Source organism: Ostrea edulis, chromosome 3 (assembly GCF_947568905.1).
Source record: "Ostrea edulis chromosome 3, xbOstEdul1.1, whole genome shotgun sequence".
Lineage (NCBI taxonomy): Eukaryota > Metazoa > Mollusca > Bivalvia > Ostreida > Ostreidae > Ostrea > Ostrea edulis.
This window is the reverse complement of record NC_079166.1, coordinates 56,667,504-56,687,101: the sequence shown is the minus strand read 5'-3', so window position 1 is coordinate 56,687,101 and position 19,598 is coordinate 56,667,504. Positions and strand designations below refer to the sequence as shown.

The 19,598-nt window shown below is 35.7% G+C and overlaps 1 protein-coding gene across 1 annotated transcript in view; it reads left to right on the top strand.

Annotated features, from left to right (window-relative positions):
- LOC125676408 (zinc finger protein aebp2-like) overlaps nucleotides 1–17,278 on the top strand; it is a 34,539-nt gene extending 17,261 nt beyond the window's left edge. The window contains exons 3-6 of the mRNA XM_056158221.1: nucleotides 2,393–3,036; nucleotides 8,213–8,337; nucleotides 10,531–10,598; nucleotides 11,912–17,278. Of these exons, the coding sequence (XP_056014196.1) occupies nucleotides 2,393–3,036; nucleotides 8,213–8,337; nucleotides 10,531–10,598; nucleotides 11,912–12,059 (985 nt within the window). The 3' untranslated portion in view covers nucleotides 12,060–17,278. The remainder of the gene's footprint in view (nucleotides 1–2,392; nucleotides 3,037–8,212; nucleotides 8,338–10,530; nucleotides 10,599–11,911) is intronic.
- Nucleotides 17,279–19,598: the final 2,320 nt, after the last annotated feature.

Sequence of the window (19,598 nt, the reverse complement as noted above, 5' to 3'; positions counted from 1 at the left end):
TGGTATTCGTTGATTTTTAGATAACTTGACTTTGTATTATGATCGATGATTTTGATTGCAATAGCAGGTATAATGCAGATTTGGTTTAACTGAAATATCAATTATTGATATGTATCATATGGTTCAAGATTTGGTGTGTGAATGCAGACATTTTATGTGGAATTCATGGATCACTTTGTTTAAAATTTCACCATGCATGTGGGTGTGTGCTTGCATGCACTGACACACACACATATAGTCCAATAGCATATCAAAATTAATCTATAAATGATATAAAATGTTGAAACTGTTGTTTCATATTTGTGCAAAAATATTATTCCCTCAAATCAGAGATGAAGAAAATGTACATTTTGCATTGCAAACTGAAAATATGTTGTTTATATATATATCCTGTTGCAAAGGGATATATTGAATTACAAGATATGCCTTAATTCTTATTGAATATTATGTTAGTTTTCATATAACTGCATGTGACCCTCGAAATGCAAGACGCTATAAGCAAGCACCTGAAAATCAATCATTTTTCATACCCTGAGTATAGGACCTTTTAAGATTTTTACAAGCAATTTAGAAATCTTTAGGTTTGCAAAGCACTCAACGGATCAATGATAAATTGATTTTAGTGCATTTGTAGAATATGATAAGTATTATAATGTTAGCTTGAAAATTTAAATGGTGTAGGAGTCCATTCTGGAAAAAGGACAGGATCTAGATTTTTTTAAATTTTTTTTTTAAAATTTGATGAAGGAAATATTAGCATGAAGTATTGCATTCATTCGAACTGAGGTTTGATAAAGAGCACATAGGTTTCCACCATGTCTTTACAGTGAGCAGGAATTCTATTGACACCAGATTAAGCCGTCAACCGCATTGACAGTAGGCTTTCAATACCGTCTGTAGGTCAACACTTCATGTCACCAGCTGCACCGGGTCCAATTCTGGTTTTCTATCATTGCAATTGTCATATGTTTGTCGGTTTACACATTTTTATGCTAAATCTAGTGTTCAAGAATTTTTTTATTTTTTTTTTTTGCATTCATGAACTATAGTCCAATGGTATTCTGTTGAGGACAAATCATTGATTTCAGTCATGAAATTTTAATAGTAGATGTTTATATCCAATCATGGAATCAAACGACAGAATTTTTATTTAGATGCAGAAGATTACAATACGTACATAGACTTGTATCTTTATATGAATATTTTAAACACTAAAGATTCCATTGAGTTATTTCACAATTTACCAAGCCTTTTTGTCATGTTTATTAATTGTCAAGTAAGGGGCCCAGTAAGTTGTCCATGTTTGTATTTCACTTAATCATGACCAACCCTGTCTAATGTATCATCACTATATTGTTATGTAATGGACTCCAGTGGTGGAAGAAAAACTGTAAAATTTCTACTAGTGAGGTTGTGTTTCAGATGTGTCATGTAAACTCAAGCATAATTGTCTGCCAGGTAATGCGTAGAATGTCTGAAGCTTTCACCTGTTCTCACCTCCAAAAATGACACTGAAAACTGTAACCAATTTTGATATGGGGAGCAGCTGTTCTGTATTCTGTTATGATTTCCAGTGCTTTGTTTTCTGTGTGAATGCCATGTGGTGCATTTTAACATATAAAACAGTAAATTGTGTATCGGTTATTGTGTTGGTCTGTCTGAAGACATGATTAGAAATTTCAAACACGACCTGGTTTTCTGCTTTAGTTGCAGATACTGATTATGGTAGTGGTTCTTTTCTTAATACCTCTTTTTATTGTTGTCTTGCTTTCGATATGTAAATGTGCTTGTTTATAAACAACTGTCAGTCATTTTTTCATGACTAAAGTTTAGAATACCAATCACAATGCTTCGCAAGTTCATGATTGTGAGTTAATTTGTCTTTGAGGCTTTATTTTACTGAAATGTATAGGTCTGCAAGGGTTTATTCATGTTAAGAATTATTTCTTTAGTCTGCACTATTTCAAGCCTGTTCAGAAGATAAATGATAAGATTATGTTGACAGTGAAGTGATTCTGTTGGGATGAATGTGTGATTATCAATGATATTAGAAAAAATATATAAGATAGCAGTCAATCAGTCATTGATGTATTTTTTACTTAGATAATATTTACATAATTTGGATAGTGGGAAAACAATCTTAGTGGAGAAATGATCATTCAATGATATCAATTTTCTCTTGTTTAATTTTAGTGATATCAGTTTTTTCTGTTTAATTTTTAGTGCAGTTTTCTCTTTAATTTTAGTGATATCAGTTTTCTCTTGTTTAATTTTAGTGATATCAGTTTTCTCTTGTTTAATTTTAGTGATATCAGTTTTCCCTGTTTAATTTCAATGATAGCATAATACTAGAGGTGATAGGTTGTATGTATTTATTTTTCTGATTTTATAGTTTCAGTGACGAGGAGATGCCCCATGTTATGGAGAGTGTCTGCATGCCAGACACCACCCGACAGGACAGTGTGGCGACTTGTTCAAGCGAAGGATCTCTTGATGCCTCACCGCTGACCAATGATGGAGGCTGTTCCGTTACCCCTGACAACTCCCGTTCATGTACACCTTCCTCTATGAACTGTCTTCTGAGTCCCATCAGTAAGGACAGTCGATCAGCAGACAGTTCACAGTGCGAATGCAAGGACACACCACCACCACCTCTGACATGCAAATGGAAAGACTGTGATTGTGAAGACTTTGAAGAGCAAGGAATCTTAGAACACATAAAGTCAAAACATGTGGATTCTCAGGAGGGAAAGAAAGTCTCGTGTCTATGGGAAGGATGTAAGGTGTATAGTGTTCAGTCAAGCTCGCGAGCGTGGCTCGAGCGGCATGTGGTGTGCCATTGTGGTGACAAACCATTCCGATGCATTGTGGACGGGTGCTCTCTCAGTTTCACATCACAAAAGGGATTGGAAAAACATGTAAACAATCACTTCAAACTACAACAGTTGCCTAACCATAGACCTTCGAAGTCACGTGAGGATACACCCACCAAGATGTGGAAGAAGAGGAAGTGTCGACGAAGTCGACCTCCTGGTGGTAAGTATTTCAGGGGGAGGGTTGGAACCAAAATTTATAGATTGAGGTTTGAAAATGTGTGATTTGACAGATGACCAAATTGTTTTCATGAGGCCATAAGGTGAAGGTCATACATTTCACTTTGACCTGAAGAAAATTGTACCAATAAAACAATTGCGAAATGCAACAGAAACTCTCATTGATCCATATGTATATAAGTCCGCCCAAATTCCCTTATACGGGAGTAGTCAGCATTTGAAAACATGACGGCCAGATGCTAGATGGTAAATAAAACTTCAAAGGAAGAAAGAGAAAAAGTTGTATTCTTGTGTTGTTTCATAAATTTAATATTAAAAAAAATCCTAACATATTTTCCTACAATACTTGTGGCCAAACATACCTTCAAATATTTAAAGCCCCATACGACCCAAAAACTCGATCACAGCTTTTGATGATTTCGTTCGTAGACGTAACCATATTAGGTAGCCAGTCAATTCGAATCCCGGTTCATTTCCATACTGGCACAATAGCGTCTAGATGTGTACTAATACCCCACCAATATTTTAGTTAAATAGTTTAAATAATATACCACCCCAGTCCCATTAAATGATAATTATTCAAATAGCTAAACTCACGGCAATGCAGCTTTCATTAGTCATGGGCGGCCACGCCAGCCAGTCTCCATCTAATGGGCTTATTGTAGCATTTTCGTTAATCAAGAGCTTATTTTACCTTTACAAAAACTATATGTTTTAATGTCTATTAATTATTCGTGTTGTTAATAACTGAAGAGCGAATACATAACTTACAACCAATTTTATGAATAGATACCAATAGCAAAAGAGTTCGAATTGACCGGCTACCTAACATGGCTTACGTCAACAAACGAAATCATTTGAAGCTGCGAGTTTTCGGGTCGTGTGTGGCTTTAATGAATATTTGAAGGTATGTTTGGACACAAGTATACAGTAGGAAAATATGTTCAGATTTTTCTAATATTGAGTTTATGAGACAGCAACACAAGAATACACTGATTTCAGGCCTCAACCGTCCGCAGCTTTTTGTGACCCGTAAATCGAAGGTTTTTATAAGAGGTGGATCTTTTCAGAGAGCTATAGTTCTCCAGCTACACTGAATCCGCTGAAGAAAGTGGGTGGGCTGTAATCGGCCAATGAAAACTCTTGTTGTATTACATCAAACATGTCATTCAAACTGTTCAATCGTCTCGTTCAATTGTGTCGTCACACAACGCAATACAATATCGGGTAAAGCGTTCTAATTCAAAGGTGAATTACGAAAAACTGTTTGCCATCAAATCAGAAAAAACATATAAACATCAAATTTTGATTTTTTTTTTTTTTTTTAATTTAATGCTAAAAGACTTTGATTGCTTTAGTCTGTAGATCCGTGCCACCAGCTCAGTACCATCTTGTCCCCATCTACAACTTTTATTATCTTGGGTATACATATATACTTGAGATACAATTTATAAGACTGGAAATGAAGGGGATATGATGGGAATGCCTTAATTAAGATGTGCAGAATGAATATTTTAGATTACCCCACCTTTGACAAGTTAGTTGGGAGATCCTGAATAGTGATTGGCTTATTACGGTCACGTGAAGACTTGGGATATTCTATCCCATGTCACCGTCAAAATTTATACCAGGCTTCCTTGCGAGTTATCTTTCTTGTTGCATTTGTCAACAACAATGGCGGCCAAACGGTTTGCAAGTTTGGCAGCAGACGAGATCGAAAAAAAGAAGAAATTACTGATAATCACACTGGGTATATTTGCGCTGATGTACACATATAATGATATGATGTATACATATAATGGTATGATGTTTGTCCAAGCAAAAGTTTGTTTAAATACAGTCGTCTTTGAACAAGGAACATTTATGGTACGGTGTTGTCTGTAGTTCTGGTACGCAATAGCCTCATGCATATTAACATAATAGGTCATCGGTGGGGTAAATTCGTTACCTAGCCATCTAGTGACCTGGTACGGGATGACACCAGGTCACTAAGTTTGAACTTAGTGACCTGGTATCATCCCGTACCAGGTCACTAGATGACTAGGTAACTAATAATACCCCTAGACTGACTGATCATTTGCCATAGTGATGAATGTGTAGTTATCTAATGGAGAGAAAAAATTGACTGTAAAGTCCAATGTTCGTATGATAAAGCTGCCAGACTTATTTTACATTTCGAGACATGGTGGTCTGTTTAGTTGGTGTTGTGATCTCAGATCCCCTATATGTACTCGGTAGAAGTTAACATTAATTGTACTTGTATTTGAAGTGCAAGTAACAAGGTTCTTATTAGACAGTCATTGGGGAGGAATTGCTGGTTTTGTGATCATCCCATTAGCACCAAATGCTCACTGATAGGCAGATTTAGGTCTATATTAATAACTGATACACTCTCCAATTCACCCAACTCACTATTCAAAACTAACAGAAAGGCATCAATTTTACTGATATAGTAAATTTAAGTGCCCTTGTGCCAGATTTATTGCATGAACAATTTATTTCTTTTGATGGGCTGTATTATGGTAAAGGGTTTCATGTCTCTATTTCACACTGTCGCACTTTATTAGTTGATTCATCAGAAAGGGGGGGGGGGGGGGGGGGGCTGTCACAAACCAAATATAGGTCACTGTGACTTCCATCTTAAAATTGGTGTCCAGACTATGTCTTGCACTCTGTGAGCTTCAGACTTTATTAGTTGATGCATCAGGGGGGGGGGGGGGGGGGGGGGGGGGCTGTCACAAACCAAATATAGGTCACTGTGACTTCCATCTTAAAATTGGTGTCCAGACTATGTCTTGCACTCTGTGAGCTTCAGACTTTGTTAGTTGATGCATCAAGGGGGGGGGGGGGGGGGGGGGGGGGGGGCTGTCAAAGGAGTCATGGCCCAAAGTATATGCATTATGTAGGTCACTGGCCTCATTTTGAATTTGCAATTGACAGTGTCACAACCTATGACTTCAAGCATGCAAACATAGGAATGCGCTATGTGCATGTAGTGGTACTGTGGGGGATACACATGATGTGCATGTAGTGGTACTGTGGGGAAGGGGGATACACATGATGTGCATGTAGTGGTACTGTGGGGGATGGTCCTACACATGATGTGCATGTAGTGGTACTTTGGGGGATGGTCCTACACATGATGAACATGTAGTGGTACTGTGAGGGATGGTCCTACACATGATGTGCATGTAGTGTTACTGTGGGGGATGGTCCTACACATGATGTGCATGTAGTGGTACTTTGGGGGATGGTCCTACACATGATGAACATGTAGTGGTACTGTGAGGGATGGTCCTACACATGATGTGCATGTAGTGGTACTGTGGGGGATGGTCCTACACATGATGTGCATGTAGTGGTACTGTGATAGGGGGTCGTAGCTGTGGTAGATCAGGTCCCAGCGGTGGTACTGTGGTAGATTAGGTCCCAGCGGTGGTACTGTGGTAGATCAGGTCCCAGTGGTGGTACTGTGGTAGATCAGGTCCCAGTGGTGGTACTATGGTGGATCAGGTCCCAGCGGTGGTACATGTACTGTGGTAGATCAGGTCCCAGCAGTGGTACTGTGGTAGATCAGGTCCCAGTGGTGGTACTGTGGTGGATCAAGTCCCAGCGGTGGTACTGTGGTAGATCAGGTCCCAGTGGTGGATGGTCCTGGTGGTACTGTGGTGGATGGTCCTTGCGGTGCACTTTCTTAGTATAGACAGGGATCTCCCTTTAACTGATTTCCTCGCTTCGCTAATGAGATGATATGTCGTGTCATTAGACAACTTGGCATTACAACATGTACAATATTTCCCGCTGAAGCAATCTTACTAATGTTACAGCCTATGTGAAACTGATATATCTGAACAACCAAGTTATACAAGCACACGGGGGAGATGAGTACAGTGTTATGTAACATCACCCACCCAGATAACTATAAACAAAGAAAGTCATTCAGAAAAAAAGAAGGAGGCCAAAAATACTGTTTGTGCAGGAATAGAATCTGACACAGCTGTAACTGTTTACTTCCCTACGTGTGGGCTGCAGAGAGTGTGTACAAGTGGCTGCATAATGTAGTGATGCAGAGCTCTATAATACTTCGATTATATACCTCCCCCACCACCCACCTATCTATAGTATATGTTGAGTTAGCACTGTTGCAACACTCCTAATGATTTTTATTTCTCAATTTAACGTGATAAAATTCAAGGACTTGATAACTGGTTATAAACCAGTAGTTTTATCTACACACATTTATATATTTACACATTTAGTTATGTAATATGCTAGATATATTGTATTGTAGACAGTGAAGTTTCTGATTTTCAATGCATTCATGTACAAGTGTTTCAAAATCAAGACTTTTTTTTCCTGGTAGCAGTAATGCCAGTGTAATTTAAGTCTGATGAATAGACCTTGCTGGCACAATCAGATGTAAAGAGCATATGAAATCGGATACACTGCCTTTTATAGCTTTTATGGGCATATTCCCTGGGTGGTTTTTGTGTCAGGCATTTTTTTTCCCAATCAGTTGTAGTTTACTTTTTTGATTGTAAAACAGTTTGGATGGATCTTTTTCTTCATTTCACAGTGGAGACAATTATCATATTAACTGCGGTACATATGATTTTTATGGTCTCCTACAGGGTATTAATATTTCATTGTCATTGAGCATAACTGCGAAATTCAAATGAATGAGTGTTGTTTTTGTTTTGGGGGGTTTTTTTTGGCTAGATTTTTTAAAGCATTATGTAATAGATGAGCATTGTTTATAAATGAATAAAACCCCTTATTCACATACCATACATGTTAATCAACACAATTTATCATGTAGCAATATGTTAATGTCCCATTAAATAGTTTCCAGTTTTTTTTTAAGTCAGTGAGTGATTTGTCTGCATGCATGAAATAGTAAGTGTAAAAATATTTCACCGCTAGTAATTTAAATGCCTAGAACATAATGCTCCTCTTCCCCTAACCAAAAACAAACAGACAACCCCCCAACTTGATCATGTGAAATATTTTGACATGAGACAACTTAACCAGGTTAAAGGGAGGCAACTCCATTTAAATTTACAGTAGAAGAAGGTATGGGGAACCAAATTCAAAAGTTAATTGCTACTAATGTTAACAACAAATTTAAAACAGATTTTGATTTTCTTTCTCCTTTCCAGTTAAACAAGTGGATTTCTTTGACGATGGTTTAATGGAGAAGCTACGTTTACAACTGACATACATAACAGAAGTTACACAAATTGATCTCAATGGCAGCTCAAACTCCGCCACATTCCACAGCCATGTAAGTACAAATATCATGAGGAAACTGTTTGCAAGCAATGCAAGAAAGATGGCTGGAAATTAACAGAAATAATGGACACCACTAGCAGAAATAATGGGCGCCTTACCTCACTTACCTGTAGATTGTGTTGTCATATTCAGAGGATTTGTTTGATGTCATTAGAACTTTGTATTTGACAATTTATTGTTGTATTGTAAGTTAACAGAGTAATGATCCCGTGGGGATCCGGGTTGGAATATAGGTCCTCAGTGCCCCCTTGCTTGTTGTAAGGGGCGATTAAATAAAATGGGGCGGTCCTTCGGATGAGACCACAAAAACTTAGGCCCTGTGTCACAGCAAGTGTGGTACAATAAAGATCCTTCCCTGCTCAAAGGCTGTAAGTGCTGAACATAGGCCTAAATTTTGCAGCCCTTCACCGGCAATGGTGACGTCTCCATATGAGGGGAGAATTCTCGAGAGGGACGTTAAACAATATAAAATGAATCTATCAATTAACAGAGTAATGTGGTTGTGTAAATGTTACTGGACTCGGCTTGTCATTCTTCACAACTTCTTGACACAAAAAACATTCTTGCAAACCAGTGTCTATGGCAACTCTGAAGTCCTAACACATTCAAGGAATCATAGTTCATGCATGTACACTATACAGTTATTGACATTTCTGCTTTTGCTTTTGCTACCTGAGAAGTACGGTATTCACTGAGCACAGATCATGAGATGAATATTGTTCTTCAGTATTATACGACTGAATAATTTAAAACATTAAAACTTATTTACCAGTGCATACGAAATTCCTGGTTGGCTGTTTTGTATACATGCAGATAAAAGTTTTTACTGGGGACATGAGTTTTTGTTTATTATATGACTAGATGAATTAATTAAAATATCGAAATCAGCTTCTAAAACTTGCCAAATGATACTTGGTCGGTCATCTTCAGGTGCGATGTTAGAATAATTCAACATTACAATATTGTTACCAGTTTGTGATAGAAGTCGCTGTTTCTTCACAATATAGTACAAGATCTAGTCGAAAGTAAGACGAGACAAAAGTTTACGGCCAAAACAAAAAAATCAATGGTTTAGAAATTTTGGTCCGAGAAATCATATATTATATTCAACTTGAAAGTGTGCGCACGTGAATGTAACATTTGTTTTTGTTTTCTAGATCTTAGCCAATCAGAAAGCTCTGAATTATTCTATCATAAATCAATCTCTATACTACACTTTGATACTGAGATGTAAGAACAAATTAAGACAATTAAGCATTACCTGTAATTGACACTGCATGAAAATGCTGTTTTCAAGATTACTTTGTAAGGTAATATGACAATATTGTAAGGCTGTAATATGACAATATTGTAAGGCTGTAATATGACAATATTATTTTGTAAGGCTGTAATATGACAATGTTGTAAGGCTGTAATATGACAATATTGTAAGGCTGTAATATGACAATATTGTAAGGCTGTAATATGACAATATTGTAAGGCTGTAATCATGGTAATATGACAATATTGTAAGGCTGTAATATGACAATATTGTAAGGCTGTAATCATGGTAATATGACAATATTGTAAGGCTGTAATATATGACAATATTATTTTGTAAGGCTGTAATATGACAATATTGTTTTGTAAGGCTGTAATATGACAATGTTGTAAGGCTGTAATATGACAATATTGTAAGGCTGTAATATGACAATATTGTAAGGCTGTAATCATGGTAATATGACAATATTGTAAGGCTGTAATATGACAATATTGTTTTGTAAGGCTGTAAGATGACAATATTGTAAGGCTGTAATATGACAATATTGTAAGGCTGTAATATGACAATATTGTAAGGCTGTAATCATGGTAATATGACAATATTGTAAGGCTGTAATATGACAATGTTGTAAGGCTGTAATATGACAATGTTGTAAGGCTGTAATATGACAATATTGTAAGGCTGTAATCATGGTAATATGACAATATTGTAAGGCTGTAATATGACAATGTTGTAAGGCTGTAATATGACAATATTGTAAGGCTGTAATATGACAATATTGTAAGGCTGTAATATGACAATATTGTAAGGCTGTAATATGACAATGTTGTAAGGCTGTAATATGACAATATTGTAAGGCTGTAATATGACAACTACAGTATCTGCTACTCTGAGTGTTTACACGGTTCTGATACTTCCTTGTAGGTAATAGCAAAAAGAACAGATCGCACTGGAAAAGTCCAAGCCCTTCTCCACTGGCAGCCAGAACATGTGTAAGTTCTTCTAGTTAAGACAACTCTGACAGGAGGAGAAAAAATATAATGCACTTGGACAGGGCTAGCTATGATCAATGATGTTTAGGTAGGCCTCACAAATGCTGTACCATGATGTACATTGGCTTGCAAAGTTTTAAAACAGCTGTATGTTATTGTCCATAGTTCATTCCACATGAAGCAGTTAGTTAGGTTTAAAATGAAGTGAGATTGGGCATGGTCACATGTCCTGAGTCACACGGGCTCACATTGAACAGTCTGTAGGGTACCTTCAGTTTCCTTCATGCATTAGAATTTTATCAATTTTCAAAAAAATCTTGTCCTCTACAGCTGTAAATCTTTAAGAAAAACTAGATGCAACAGGAATGCCTCTATAAAATTGTGAATTTCATGACAGAGGTTCTGACTCTAGGGCAAGGTCAAACTTGGCATTTATTGTTCATGTGTAAAGCATTTAAATTATTCCATTTAATACTGTTGATACTGTTACTTGACACTATATATAGATATTTATAAGGAGCAGATACCCTTTGCCTAAATTGTAATTTTTATGATCCTAGGGGTCAGGGGTTTTGGTACGAGCGTGGGGCTGAAATGGACCACAATGATTAAATGCCTATATCATTTGGAAAACTTTAATTTTGCTAGTGTTTACAGTACAAATATTTAGGAAAATCATAAAAGAATGTACCAAAATTGTGAATTTTGCAATCGCAGGGTTCTCGCTGGTCCAGAATAGTCACTTTTCGGTGGCATTTGTGTTCCTTAAAAAACACATATTGTTTTATACTGCTGAATATTACAATTTAAACTTAGATATGCAGAACAGGAAAATTATTTTCATAGCCCTTTGGGCAAATAATACTTTTACTCGGGTGACTGATAAGGCCTGTGGGCATACATGCATTTGATTGGAGGCACCCTAAGTTTTGATCTGTTAAACTTTGCAGCCTTGAAGGGATATAGTGCAGTCCTTTTGATGTATTGGGTTGGATGCATTGAGCATCTCTGCTCTGTAATCTCAACTGGACTTTGTTAACAAAGAGAATTTATCTAATTACATGTATATTCTACTGTATGCAGTCTGGGAGCATTAAGATTCAACAAAATGTTTCCATTCCTCAGTCTGATGTTTCACATGTTTGTTTACTATTTTATCATCTGGAGGGACAAGAGATTCAACAGAATGTTGTTATTTCCAATTCCACTATCAAGGAAATTAGAAATCCAACAAAACCTGTTGCCGTCTCCAGGTCCAATGTTTCAAATGTTGGCCAGTTGTGTTCAAAACTTTGTTTCCACTCTCTTTGTAGAATACAAGATTGCTGGGTTCCAGAGAAGGATGTAGAAGAATTCCTAACCTGCTCCATCCCTCTCAAGCGACTACCTCAACCGACGGCGGCCAACCTCCACTCTTCCATCTATCAACACCACAGACTCCGCAAACACCGCAGAAAGTGACATCACTTAGCAACCAAGTTCCCAAAGTGCAAATAGAATTTTGTAATGTTATTTTTTTTTTTAAATTATTGTTTCATGACAGACTTTAATTGATGGGATAATATGCTGGATGTTCTTTGATGAGTCATGGCTGCAATATTTTCTTTTTCATTGAGATCTCATAATGGAGAATCAAAGAAAATAAGCATTGATTAAGATATTTTTCAGAATTTATTTTTATTTTTAAAGATTTGAAAATATCTGCTGTTTTGTGAAATGAAATAGCTCCAATGATGATTTTTTTTTCTAGCTGAATCAATTGTAGCCAATGGGAGGAGAAATTTAGGTTTTCCTTTCCAAAGGTTATTTTATCATATTCCACAGTCATAGTAATGGGCACTATCAAAGCATTACTTTTTATAGCCATGAAATTTTATGGTATTCCAAATTTATGCCTCATGCGAATTAGTTGTGTTTTTCAAAAAAAGATGAAATTTAGCATACTCTATTATAGAAAACATTCCTTCCAATTTCTTTACCGTCAAAATACTAAAATTCCTTGTCTAACCCTTTCTGTAAATCCTTTTGCTCTGAGTGTTGACATGTTTTTATTATAAATATTTGAAGAACTTAAGTGAGGTTTCAAACATGATGTATAAGTGACATACTCCTTTAAGACTTTGTCTCCATCTACCTCTATTCTTTGCGTAAATTATTTATTCTTGAACAGTTAGTTATCCTCGCCTTCCATGTGCTGTGTATATATTTCTTTGTCATTTGATACATATTTCAAATTCAGTATTTTGGGGTCAAGATTAAATGTTGAATATTGTAATTTTGATTAATTGTGGGGGAGGGGAACTTTAAATTGAATGCCGATTGGGATAAAATTTCTTTTTGGATGCTAGAACTGAAATTTTATGGGATTTAAAATTAGAAAATATTATTTAATACAAAAATTTAACAGTTTAGGAGCTTCAATTGATTTTAATTTATTTTTGTGTCCTGAGAGGTTTGAAGCCAGTAATCAGTGCACTGTATTGATATGTCCCAGAGTGTGGGCTGTAATTTGCTCAGTTTTGTTTAATGTGTGGCTTTAAATAAGTTAATTATGCTGCAGATGCTGGTATACAATATTTATAGATATTGTATATTATCTCAGGGAAAAACTATTTATTTACAACACAGGAAAATTCCAATGCATCAAAAACACATTTTAGAGACACTGCTTTCACGTTGAATTCTGATTGTGTAAATGAATTTTAAGTCTGCTGTATTTGCAAAAAAACTCTTTCCTTCTGTTTGATAATTTGACTGACAGGTTGGAAAATCGTACAATGTAATTTCAAGTGCAGGTTATGTTACACATGTGTATACGCATAAGGACCTGTCAGATAGTGGTGCATTTGTGATGGTTACTGTTGTTATATTTCATATGCTTAAAAAAGGCAGACACACACGTCTTAATTTCTCAGAAGTGAAATTAAAGTGTTTAGGAAAATAGGGGTGAGAAAAGGGTATAAAATTGAAGACTAAACTTTTTTTCAGTTCATTAGGAACTAGTTAATTATACTAAAGAAGCCCTTTAAATATCCTTGGTAGTATACCCAGTTTTAAATATACCTAGTCTTAAAAGTACTATAGTTGGGGGGGGGGGGTGTATTTTAAAGTTTGTTTGAGCACCTCAACATTTTTGCTGTTGATACTGGCTGCTTAATTTGGGATTTCAAATATTATATGTATTTGTATAAGAACTTTGAGGAAAAAAATGAAGAGTAATGCCAGTGGCAAGTGCATACCGGTATATATTTATAATTTTTTTTTTTACTTTCAAGGATAGGCAGGACACTGATCCCATGATTGAAATATGTTATGCCAGAAATGCAACATCATAATAAGTGGCTGTTATACTTTACTAGCTATGACATCATAGCCTACCAAATTACGGTACATCTCATAGTGGCCTATGAGATGTACACAAATTGTACATTGTGATTTCACAGTGACAAGGTTCTTAAATGAATAAGAAAATTGTTGAGGTGTAACAGTAACTCTTCCGGGCCCATAACTCCCTTTACTGGAAAAATATCTCTTCCATGTTCAAAACTCCCTTCCAGAAAAAGAATCCTCACATGATTTAGACATATTTGTATTGAGGCTCCCCATTACAACAAATTTACCAAGTATGAGGGAAATTCATTAACGAAAAAAGCTTTTTTCTCACGCCACTGTCCTGCCTATCCTTAAAGCAATATCTGTTCACTCATTGACGACTTGTATGTTAGGGAGAAATTGAAAATTGTATGTGATGCATCAGCAATACATGACATATTACTGGGATTGTCTCCCTTACTGCACAACAGTTTCTCAGGATTTTCATTGGATAAATGTTTAATGTAAAATCACAGTTTGAAAGAAAAACTAAGAAGTTTTGAAAATGGAGTATATTTTCATAAGAACAAAGATCTCCAGGCCTAATTTTGATTATTGTGATATTGGGATCATGATGAATGGTCGTAAAGCTGTACTGTAGGACTTTGGTGCTGAAGATGATAATGGAATGCTTGAAGTGAAAGAGATGTACATTATACGTACTGTCCAGCGTTGTACGTATGCAGAAATATGAAGAGAAAATAATGTACATGCATGTAGAGAAAAATGTTCTGAATTTTAAACATGTCTGATTAAGATGTGAATGAATGCATTCTGAACAAATGTAACATCAGAATTTTACATTTGAAAATAAATGTTTTGTACATTTTTATCAATGTTGATGGACATTGACAAGATATAGAAACATTTTTTGACAGCATTTTACAAACGGTGATATTTTATGTATCATTCATTTTTCATATTCCATCATTCAACAGAGTAGATTCGATCATGTGCAACATACCGGAACAAAACATATCAGTATTCCAATGTGAGAGAACCTTTGTGCATGATGCAGATTAGATAGCAAAAATGTAAATGAGAGACTTGTGTAAAATCACATAGCATTCTTGAGGTTATATTGGTGAAGGTGAGACTGTTGACCTTCATTGTACATAGATATATTTAACCCAGCTCTAAGCTTGAAGTCAAGGTTCACTGTTCTCAGATGTTGTTGCATGCACATTTTGTACATGTGTTTGTTTGTATATAAATGACCTTGACCTGCTTGCTAGTGACCCTAGGTGTCTAGCTTTGTCTGTTGATCCTTTTTAAGATATTTATGTTCTGTTTTTGTATATAGATATTGAGCTGTTACCCACATACAATTCCCAAACTGTATGTATTGTATATGTGTCTGTAATGAGGTTAAAACTATGCTGGAAATGAAATACACAAGATGGCAGAAAGAATATACTAGTAACAATGAAAAAACTTTTGAACTTTGATGTAGAAGAAACTTGATTGCAGTCCACCTCCCACCCCCCACTTCTGCTCAATATGTAGTTCATGCAAAAACAAAAATGGCTAATTATACCGTAATTTATAAAGCATTTCATGCTGTTTGTGCTTGTATATCTGTCATTATGTAAATATTTACCACTTGAATATTTATTTCTTCAGAATTATGTCAGGCAACAGATAATTTGAAACAGTTTGTTGTACAAACAATTTTAAGATGTGACTAGTCATTGGTTTGTTTTCGTTTTGTTTTGCTACATTCTCATGAATAAAGAAAAGGGTTAAGGATATGTTGAAAAAAAAGATCATGTTTCAACTTAATTATTGTACTACAATTTTATTGTGGAAATTTACGTCTGATGTTAACAACATGTGTTCCGGGGATAATCTTTACACTTAGTTGTTGTTTCCATGATGCCAATATATTTTTTGCGACAAAAAGCCGTTGAAGGCAGTTATGTATGTGTAGGTAGTTCAGTTGCAAGTGTTGACTGTACCACCATGCTTGAATTATTTATATTTACAGTGTGTTGGAAGTTCTGAAATGTCAGAGATCAGAGACACATGTCAGACAATCAAAGTTTCCATCAAGTTTTAGATTCTGTCATCTTTTGAATGATTTTCTAGATATGAATTTTAGCGAGTTTTTGTATGGATGGATTTTTAAATGAAATAGTTCTTCATCATAGCTCGGAATTCTTGTTCCAATTTATATTCATTGATTTTCTTCTTTCTGACCAAAAATCAAACATTCGTTAAAGGAAAACCTGCATTCCATTTCCAAATCACTGGAGAGTGTCTTTTTTTTTTAAATCTTGGATCAGACATGATATTTAGAGAACGTGGAATAGTGTCGCTGTGTCCAGTTGAAGTGATCTCAGAGAAAGTCAGGCACGAATGTTGTATTGAATCAAGTAATGTAGAAAAAACCATGAAATTTAGTGTGCGATTTCTAATATAGTCTTTCCTTTTTTTAAATGTATGTAAGTTTTGAATCAATATTTGATGAAATTGAAGTCTTATTAATACTCACTATACAACATACAGTGAAAACCGAATAAGCTAACTGTATTCACAGATTATAATATGTGATGTGATTTACACCATACATGTATGTGACAGTGTTTTCTATTGGTTGGTTGCATATTAACATTTTTTAGGGAAATGCAAATACAGTGTATGTTTTCGATTGGTAAATTGTAGAACTTGCATAGATTTGATTGGTTGATGATGTATGGTTTTCTCATGTTGTGCCTACCATTGTATTTATATTGTGAAAATGGTCTGACTGAGATGTGAATATTTTCGTACTGTAATATATTCATTTGAAGTCTACATGTGAATTGACAGTCCTCAATAGACTGTCAGAACATCAGCCATATTTAGAAGTAAATCATTCTTTTCTGGCAATATTCAGGTAATTTGAGGGTTATTTCAATTACATAGAGAAGGCATCATCTGATTTACATAGTATTAAATACAACTATAAGTATTAAATACATTTCAGCAGAAAACTAACAACCTTCAGCTACAGAAAACAATTGTTTACTGGTCAGTATGGCTGCACAATGTATTGGAGACTGACACACATGTATTGGCTATGAAGATATGTAATGTAAACATTCTTCAATGGCATAAAACATTTTGGTGATTTTCTACAGTGTTCAAGTGATGCTTTGAAAGTTTTGACAAGATCTTTGTTGCGTTTGTTTTCAGACTAAATGTACATTAACATCTGAAATAATATTAAGAAGCGAGGATGTATTGCGTTTGATATTTATAAATGATTAGGTCATCCTAGTATTGTACAAGTAGATAGATTTGTACAAATAAAAGTGACAAAGAAACTGGGTTTTTTTATTTGTCCTAAAACTTTACAATGTTAGGGAAGTCTTCAAAGATGGGAAAACCAGACGAAGTGGATTTGACTTTATCGAGGTCTTAAAAATCACATCCTACAGCTCTACCATTGAGCTTCTATGTCAGATTAAATGAATCTGAAATGCCTGTTTTTGGCTTTTCAATTCAGCCTTTCAAGTACAGTGACTACATGTTCTTGAATCCATCAGTTATTGGAGATGGGGAACATTCTAGTATTACTTTCTGTACCGAGTTTTCCTGTCAATTTAGATTATAATGTACGTATAGTACATATAATTTATGTGTAGTCTTCATCGGGGTATTGTGCAGAAGGGTGTTCAGATAATGTGCACAGGGTTTTTCAATGATGTGAATTTGTGCACACTTGCAATGTGTGTGAATGAGATATAATGAATTGTTTTGGCTGGACTGCTGAATTTAAGCCTGGACCTAATAGATTTAATCGAACTCGACGTGACTACTCGCCACAGAGACAATACTTGTAATTTATACGAAATGACTCAACGGCTGAAGTACATCATTGTTTTATTCATTATAAGTTGTTCTTCACCCAGGCTGGTACATTAGTTTGCGATTACAGAGGTGGGGGTATGTTAATCTCGATTGAGATTCGGCTCGGCTGAATATTTGGACTCACGCCTTCACTGAGGCATCAGTCCAAATATTCAGCCGAGCCGAATCTCAACCGAGATTAGGAGTACGTATACGTAGACTTGTGAGCACTCTCTACACATGGTGGCGGTCAGACGGGTTCGATCGCCTTTTGCCAGATAACTAGGTTGGTAGAGCACCTGACTGGAGATTCAGGGGGTTTGAGTTACAGCCTGGTCCGTTGCATTTTCTCCCTTTGCGTTAAAGAAAGTCTGTATATGGTGTCGGTAGGAGCGAGATTGGAGTTTCTGTTAAGTTTTCTGTGGTAGAAGACGCCTGCTTGCTGTCTTTTAGATTGCAACGTTAACCGTTTGGTTATAAATCTTCTGCAATGAACCTAGCAAATTCTACGAATTGCAAATTTCAAAATCATATGAATTGAACTAACGGGCAAAGTCACATTGTCAACAAAATCATATTATGAATTTTATTTAATTTTCTAATGAAGATTTTGAATGGATAAAGTTGTCATTTAAACACAAACCTCACAGAACGCTAAATAGACTAGACTAGATATGTGGCAAACTTCACCACGCAACTCTAAATAGTCTAGACTAGATCTATACTAAACTTCGTCACAGAACTCTAAATAGTCCAGACTAGATCTGTAGCAAACTTCACAGAACTCTAAATAGTCTAGACTAGATCTATAGCAACCTTCACAGAACTCTAAATAGTCTAGACCAGATCTATACTAAACTTCACCACATAACTCTAAATAGTCTAGACTAGATCTTTGACAAACGCCATCACAGAACTCTAAATAGTCTAGACTAGATCTATACCAACCTTCATCACAGAACTCTATAAATAGTCTAAACTAGATCTGTGGCGAACGTCATCACAGAACTGTAAATAGTCTAGACTAGACCTGTGGCAAACTTCATCACAGAACTCTAAATAGTCTAGACTAGATATGTGTCAAACTTTACCACACAACTCTAAATAGTCTAGACTAGATCTGTAGCAAAATTCCACACAGAATTCTAAATAGGCTAGATTAGATATGTGGCAAACTTCACCACATAACTCTAAATACTGTGGAATCATTAGAATTCGTGATGGCTCAATTTTCGTGGAATTCGTGGGTACCCCTCACTCATGAATTTACATCCTCAACGAATAAAGTCAACTATTCATATTCCAGAGTCATATTTCTTACAAATATGTATATAAATCCACTAAATTACGTCCCCACGAACCCGTAAAACTTCAGCAATCCACGAAAATTGGCCCCCACGAATTTAGACGATTCTACAGTAGTCTAGACTAGATCTGTGACAAACGTCATCAGAGAACTATATTTAATCTGCGGCAAATCTCACCACGAAGTCTTCGGCAAACTTCATCTGCAGCAAAGATTCACCAGAAAGTTTCTGTATAGGATCAGCTTAAACTCCTAATATGACTATCAGCAAACAGAAAATGGTTACTGTAAGTTTACCGTTGACAATTTATACATATATACATGTATGCACTAAAGTTGCTGCTATGCCACGCGCTAGATCTGTCGCAATGGTTTCACCAAGAGTCTTATTTTGATCTTTCAGTAAAGGAATATTGGTTACTGTGTTAAATTATTGAAGTTATTATACACGATTATCATTAACAAGAAGGAAACATTCATATGCTACG